Below are 7805 nucleotides of genomic sequence, written 5' to 3'. Positions count from 1 at the left end.
CTATTGGACCATCCTTGCGAGCCAAACCCATTTTGGACCAAACATGCTAGTTTTGACATACCACAGGGACCATTCTTGTAATTTTGTCTAATTAGAATTGTAAAAACTAGTTAAATCAATAAAATAATGAATTGAGATAATGTTGCAAGATAATAAGGAATACAATATCTAGTTTCATGCTTTTTTTAAAGCTACATATTAATAAATACAATGATCATATACTATATACATTTCTATATTTTTATGGTGATCAATTGTGTTATCATTTTTGTATAACTATATTTTACAATCTAACATCATTTTTGCATATATGCCATATTTTTACGATTGTTTCCTTATTCTAGACGAAGAAATTGATGACATGTATTTGAAGGGATTTTCTTTTGGAATCAATAACATTGCAAGAAGATGCTTTATGATTTAAATGGAGGAAACCGCGGGAAAGCAACGTTTGTGAATTGATCGAATGGTTTATCGGAATGCTCCCCAGCAGCACCTGTCTCTCTACCAATTTCTCCTCCTCGCCGGCCGCCGGATCAAACCCTTGCAACAAGTTCACGCCCAAATCATCCTATCCGGCAAAACCAGCTCTCTTCCGCTTCTCACCAAACTCATCACGTCGGCCTGCGCAGCGGAGGCAATCCTCTACACCCGCCAACTCCTCTTCTCCATCGCCAACCCTGATTCGTTCCTCTTCAGCTCCCTTATTAAAACCTCCACCAAGCACAATTTTCCTGTTGATTCGCTTATCTTTTATCGACACATGTTAGTTTGTAATGCAGAGTGGTCAAACCACGCATTCACGGCTGCCATAAAAGCATGCGCTAATTTGTCAGCTCTTGGACTTGGCAGGATTATTCATTGTCATGTGATAGTTAGTGGGTATGGAGTGGATTTGTTCGTTCAGGCTGCTTTGGTTAGTTTTTATTCCAAATGCAATGAGTTGGGTGTCGCCCAAAAAGTGTTTGATGAAATGCCCCAAAGAACTTTGGTTGCCTGGAACTCCATGATATCTGGGTATGAGCAAAATGGACTTGCTGACAAAGCTATCACCTTATTTTACAAGATGCGGGATTCAGGTGTTGAGTTTGATTCAGTAACTCTGGTGAGTGTGTTATCCGCATGTTCTCAGCTAGGGGATCTCAGTTTGGGATGCTGGATTCATGATTACATCAGTTCTAATTTACATGTAAACACTACAATAGCCACCTCATTGATCAACATGTATGGTAGATGCGGAGATGTAATCAAAGCAAGAGAAGTATTCAACTCCTTGAATCAACAAAATGTTGTAACTTGGACATCAATGATATCCACCTATGGAATGAACGGATATGGCAAGAAAGCAATGGAAATATATAATCTTATGAAACTCCATGGCCCACCTCCCAATTCTATCACATTCATTGCTGTTCTATCAGCATGTGCCCATGGTGGACTAGTATCTGAAGGTCAACTAGCTTACACTAGCATGATTCAAGATTACAAATTAGTCCCTAAAATGGAGCATCATGTTTCCATGGTTGATATGCTTGGACGTTCAGGACTACTAAACAAAGCATATCAACACATTCAAGATATGAATCATGTCAAGCCTGGAGCAGCTATATGGACAGCCATGTTAGGAGCTTGCAAGATGCATAAAAATGTCAATCTTGGTGTAATAGCAGCTGAGAATCTTTTAGCTATTGAACCTCAGCATCCTGGCCATTATGTTTTACTTTCAAATATATACGCAATGGCAGGGCAAATGGATAGAGTAGAAATGATTAGAAATATGATGATTCGAAAAGGGTTAAAGAAACAAGTTGGATATGCCACAATAGAAGTTGATCACAAAACATATCTGTTTACTATGGGTGACAAATCCCACCCTGAAACAGTTGCAATTTATAGGTATTTAGATGAGTTGATGGAGAGGTGTAGGGAGGTAGGTTATACACCAGCATCTGAATCTGTAATGCATGAGTTAGAAGAGGAGGAGAGAGTGTATGCTCTTAGATATCATAGTGAGAAGATTGCATTAGCATTTGGGCTGTTGAAAACAGGACATGGATCGATTATAAGAATCGTGAAGAATCTTAGGGTTTGTGAAGATTGTCACATAGCTATCAAGTTTATTTCTGTTGTGACCAAAAGAAAGATTGTTGTTCGTGATAAGCTTCGGTTTCATCATTTTGAAAATGGTATTTGCTCCTGTTTGGATTACTGGTGATGAAACACCTCAACATGGAGTGTTGTTAACAGTTATTGTTATAAAAATAGTGTAATATTTTCTACACCAAAAAGAATATTCATCATTCATCATTCAAGAATCAAGATTTTGCTTTTCTTCCACATACTGTCATATCTAAAAAAGAGCAAAATTGCAAAAGTTGGAAATAGTCTTATTTAACTTAAAAATACAACAATTTATTGAGTGGGAAAGCAGCCAGCTTTCCCACTTCAATCACAAAACTAACAAATTCTAATAACTAAAGAACATTCAAAGAAAGATAAATTGTTGTAAAACTGTCTTCAAGCAATTGCAAATTTGCAATAGTTACCCACCTTCCACCTAGTAGATTTCATCATCAGGTATCTCAGGGTTCAAGAATTTTGAAGGATCTTTGCTAATTGCATCATAACTGAGTGTAGGTTTAACTCGATCAGGAACAGGTTCAAGTGGGATAATGCTATCTTCATCTATAACCCCATCAATTATTCCATATTCAACTGCTTCAATTGGAGACATGTATCGATCCCTATCAATGTCTTTCTGAACTTGTTCATAAGATCTCCCAGTTGACTCTGCTATGATTCTTGTCACATTATCTTTGTTATGCATCATTTCCCGAGCTTGAATTTCAACATCTATTGCTTGCCCACTAGCACCTCCAAGCGGTTGATGAATCATAATTCTTGTATTGGGCATTGCAAGTCGCTTACCTTTAGTTCCACCACCAAGAACTATGGAAGCTGTTGATGCTGATATGCCCAGTGCAATTGTTGACACATCAGCCCTCACTAGCTTCAACACATCATAAATCGCCATAGATGCACTGTTTCAAAACAACCATGTTGGATATGCGTAATTTGAACATACGAATCAATCCACAAGTTTGATAATTGATATGATATTCAAACATTGGAACCTAACCTTGGTGTATAAAATCAGAAATTTTGATATCAAAAGGATTAATATTAGGCTTCAAATAGAAATAAAAAGGATGTAAACGGAGTACCTGAGGGAACCTCCGGTAGAATTGATGAAAAGCCTGATATCTTTAGAAGGGTCTTGAGCATCTAACAAAAGGAGCTGACTAATTATAGCATCGGCGACGAAATCATCAATTTGAGTCCCTAAGAACACAATCCTTTCTCTTAATAAGAGCCCCATCGCGTCCGCTTCGGCGCCTCTCATCGCCGTCTCCGGAGACTGTGGCGAAGAAGCTGAAAAACCGAGTGATGGTTTGAAGTCAAATCCTAGGGTTTGGGGAGAGGACCCAATTGAACATTTGACGGATTTTTGCGGTAGTATTAGTCGGCGGAGAGAAAGGGGTTGAGAGGGTTTTGTGGGAAGAAACTGGCGGAGATTGGAAAAGGATGAAGAAGGGGGGTAGCAAGGCGAGGGAGTCGAGAAGGAGAGCAACTCCATTGTAGATAATGGCGATGTTCTTTGCTTCTGCCCTTTGAAGAGTTTAAGTTAGCGAGCGGTATGAAAACGCAAGGACTTAGCTTGTAGTTGTAGGATTTCCATTTTTCTCCTAAAATAAAATCAAAATGAGGGGAAAAATATAAACTTCAATTAATAACCATCATTATTTTTTTGCTTTAACAATTACAAATTAATTTATTTCAATTAATCCGTTTAAATTAACAGATTTTTATTTATTTATTTTTAAATTTGCCACTTTTTATAATATTGGTCATTATTAACATAAATAAACCAACTCATTTTCATTGTCTTCCACCCCCATTTCCCTTCTTCATCCCCCAAGGACAACAACAAAGACTAGTGGCGCTAACATACAGGAAAATTTGCATTATGCAGGAGATTTCGCAAAAAATTACACTATGACGAATTTAAAGAGTTACACAAACTATATAATTCTAGCAATTACAAAACTTTGTCCATGTAATGAGCACAAATTATGTCTTAGGGCGGTAGCATATACATGAAAACAAGTTGTACTATAGGGCAAAACAAAAAGACCATTTTTGAAGATATATAACAATCATTGCTAACATCTTTAAAAAAATCCACGAAGGAGTTAAAAAACCAAACCAAAAAAAAAAAAATAATACTACAATTGGCTAAGGAAAATGCCACCGGCACATTGAACAAGAAGTCACCTTTCATGCAAACTATGATGGAGGTTAGTGTCAATAGCCATAACAAAATGGTAATATTACTATAAATAGCAATGTTCTTTTGGGTTACACGCAAGAGCAAAATAAAACAGAACTAAAAAGATATTTATTTTAGGGACTTGTTTTGTTAATTAATTAATAGTTAAATTAATTAATCAGAACATAAAGAATATGAAATATTATACAAGGGGTCAAAACACTCACACAATTTCATTCGATAAACATAAAAATATAGTATCTGAAATGCGAATGTTACAATTCTCCCCCACTTGAATTAGATTCCGTTTTCGAAATTCGTTGTTGCAAACAACTCCGATGAATGGTCTCTCATCTCCCCCTTGGGTTCCCAAGTCCATTCAGAACCCTTCATATGCTGTCACAACACCTTAACCAAACTAACTACCTTGTTGCCTAAGGCCTTCGTCTTCTTATCAAGAATAACAATCAGTCGCTCCACATAATTCAGACATTCATCAATACGAATGTCATTTAGGGGTAACACTACGAAATTATCACCTAAACACTTATGTAACTAGGAAACTGACGGGTTTTGAGCATTACAACATTCCTATGGTTCACATGCAACCCTATTTGCTTTGGATCTAGGTTTTTCTCAAGTTATACATGCAAATTAATTTTCCAAAGCAAAACCCTAATCTCACATACAAAAAACAAAATCTAATCATATTAGGGTTAGAAGAATACCTTTCTTGTTGATAGTTTGATCTTGACCTTCAAGAGCTTAGTGCCTCAAGCGTTACACCTCTAATGGAGTCACAAACACCACTTAGCAAAGGATGAACAAGAGAGAGATGATGGAGGCTTCTTAAATTCAGCTAGGGTTCTCTAAGAATGCATAGGGGCTGAAAACTGTAAGCCAAGGGTTCCTTATATAGCTGAGCTGCTAGGATTTTAGATGGAAACTAACTACCATGCATCATAAGAACCAATTTTAGAGCCTTTTTAAGCCAAACAATCCATGCATGAACGTAAAGTTTGTAACTTTACGTGTTATATCGACCCTAGAATGTCATATCTATGTTTTGGGTGCATTAGGCCCATCTAAAATCGGTTGTATGGAATTAGACTTTAGGGGACTCGACGAGTTGGGTCGTGGTTCCCCAACCTTTTCTGTTACTAAGCAAACTTGGTGAGTCTAGAAGATGACTCAACAAGTTGGACGTGTTTATGGACTTGAAGATCAAAGAACTCGACGAGTCCAGGGATGAACTCGACAAGTTGATAGCAAATGTCTTGACTTGTATGAAGGAGAACTCAACGAGTCCAAGGAAGGACTCGACGAGTTCAAACGGAAAGTCCCGATTATGTCATAAGGAGAAACTCGACGAGTTAGATCGCGAGTTCGAGATTCTCTGAATCATGGGACTCGACGAGTTGACGGACCAACTCGGCAAGTTGAGTCAACCAGAATGTTGACTTGGACCAGAAGGCTGACTTTGACCATAAGTGTTGACCTTTGACTTGACCATTGACCAGAGTTGGCCCTTAAAGGGGTTATAAGTTTGAAATAGTAATTAAAAAGGATGTTATGTGTAGAAGTTTTGAGGAGAGTTGATCCCAGCATCGAGGGTAGTTCAACTACTTCACGACATTAAGGTGAATTACCTTCCAGTAGAAGTGGGTCTAAGGCACCAAGGCCGGCCCACTAGTAAGAGTTATAGTAAAGATGATTGTCTTTGTGATAATTATCTGGTGTGCTGCTATCTGTTATGATTAAGTGCTATTATGCTATGATGTTATGTGATATGTGATAGGAGGGGTAGGATAGACCCTAGTACCGGTCAACAGGGTCGAAGGGGTATGTCAACACCCAGATAAAGTTAAGCAGTATATGTAACACCGAAATTTTCAAAACAAAATTTTCATTTAAAATCGCTTATCTCTTTATCACTTTTCATAAAAATCCCGTTCTTTTGTTTAAGTTACAATACATGACTATTTTGTTCATTCAATTCATAAACCAGGATCCTCAAAACAACGTTTCCTCTGGTGTGTACAATCGAGCCGGTGTCGTCCCGTAATCCTGAGAAAACCTGAAACACATAACACAAACACTGTAAGCACGGAGCTTAGTGAGTTCCCCAAAATACCACTCTATTAGCCACTCGGGGCTATAATCTCTGTGGACCCACTGGTCTGTGTGTCTCAGTAGGACCCTCCAGTCCCAACTCTCTGTGGGCCCTCTGGCCCTGACTCTATGGACCCAAAGGCCCTAACTCTGATAACTCTGAATCATGCATATCACATATCACAATAAATCTCAACACATAAATAGCATACAAATACACTGGCACGTAATTCTAAAAATACCACATATAGCACATATTAGCCACTCGAGGCTATAACTCTGTGGGCCCTAACTCTACGGACCCTCTGGTCCTAGCTCGGTGGACCTTCCGGTCCTAACTCAGATATACACACAACATAAATCACATAGAAATAATGCAGTGCCACACTTCATATAGATAACATAAAATATCTCTAGCACATAACTCTGTTACCACTCTAGGTAAAGTATAGTGAGAAGACTCACCTCCGGTAGCTCGGTAAATCTCTGACTCGGTAAAACTCTGGTCTAGCCTCTGCCTAATCACATGAAATAAGTACCTTATTTAATATAACTCTCAAAGGCTAAACTATGTCCTCTTATGATACTCTCAGAAGGGTAAAAGACCATTTTACCCCTCTCATAACTCAAAAGGCCCCACTATAGACCATACCCTAAAAGTCAACCAAAAGTCAACTTTCCGGGTTACGCTGCGCGTACCAGATGTGTACGCTGAGCGTACCCAGCTGCCTCTAAGAATCGGGGAATGCCACCCAGTACGCGACGCGTACTGGGATTACGCCCGGCGTACTCCCCTGCTTCATCCCTTTAGCTCTTGAGATCATAAACAATTAAGACCCACGTCCAACTTCTAGATCTGACCCCTTCTAAGCCTCTTAATCCATACAGTTGATGACTTTAAGCCTTTGCATGGCTGAATAAGTCACCAACTCCCATAACATTCCATTCTCTAACTCTAGAAGGCTTATTACTCAAGCATGACCTCATACCAACAACCAAAATGGAAACTTTATGGATCTAAACCATTAATACCACTGAAAAGGGACAGATCTCGGTCCATGGAGCACCTTACACTCATTAAGTCTCCACCTTTGGGGTTTTTAGCCCTAGAAATGACACATGCAACAATAAACCAAAAGGATAGGAAAGTTTTGACCTTTATACCTCTAAGTGTAGCCCCTTTCTCTATAGATCTCAGATCCAAGCTTGCACTTCAAGCTTTATCCTCTAAAAGCTCCTTTCCTTCTTCTTCACTAAGCCACCAATGCACAATTAGCTCCAACAACACTCACACACACCAAGAACGATGGGAGGCTCTCTTTTAGGGTTTCACTCACTGATATGGAGGTTGAGAAATGAGCCT

General features: G+C 38.7%; 2 protein-coding genes across 2 annotated transcripts; one reads left to right on the top strand and one right to left on the bottom strand.

Annotated features, from left to right (window-relative positions):
- The first annotated feature begins 355 nt into the window (after positions 1–355).
- Positions 356–2337, top strand: LOC145091798 (Pentatricopeptide repeat (PPR) superfamily protein). The gene has a single exon (XM_079029600.1). It carries the CDS (start codon positions 467–469, stop codon positions 2213–2215), a length of 1749 nt encoding a protein of 582 aa, XP_078885726.1. The 5' UTR covers positions 356–466; the 3' UTR covers positions 2216–2337.
- Positions 2338–2366: 29 nt separating this feature from the next.
- Positions 2367–3713, bottom strand: LOC145091799 (ATP-dependent Clp protease proteolytic subunit 4, chloroplastic-like). The gene is made up of 2 exons (XM_079029601.1): positions 3225–3713; positions 2367–3041 (listed from the first exon to the last, which is right to left on the bottom strand). Exons 1-2 carry the CDS (start codon positions 3635–3637, stop codon positions 2558–2560), a joined length of 897 nt encoding a protein of 298 aa, XP_078885727.1. The 5' UTR covers positions 3638–3713; the 3' UTR covers positions 2367–2557.
- Positions 3714–7805: the final 4092 nt, after the last annotated feature.

Source organism: Lactuca serriola, chromosome 3, assembly GCF_051521515.1.
Source record: "Lactuca serriola cultivar US96UC23 chromosome 3, Lser_US96UC23_V15, whole genome shotgun sequence".
Classification (NCBI taxonomy): Eukaryota; Viridiplantae; Streptophyta; class Magnoliopsida; order Asterales; family Asteraceae; genus Lactuca; species Lactuca serriola.
The sequence above is the reverse complement of the archived record's forward strand: the minus strand, read 5'-3'. Positions and strand labels throughout refer to the sequence as shown.

Coding starts and splice junctions, on each gene's coding strand:
- LOC145091798 (XM_079029600.1), top strand. CDS start 467: ATGGTTTATCGGAATGCTCCCCAGCAGCACCTGTCTCTCTACCAATTT.
- LOC145091799 (XM_079029601.1), bottom strand. CDS start 3,637: ATGGAGTTGCTCTCCTTCTCGACTCCCTCGCCTTGCTACCCCCCTTCT. Junction 3,042..3,224: donor TCTACCGGAGGTTCCCTCAG/GTACTCCGTTTA, acceptor GTTTTGAAACAG/TGCATCTATGGCGATTTATG.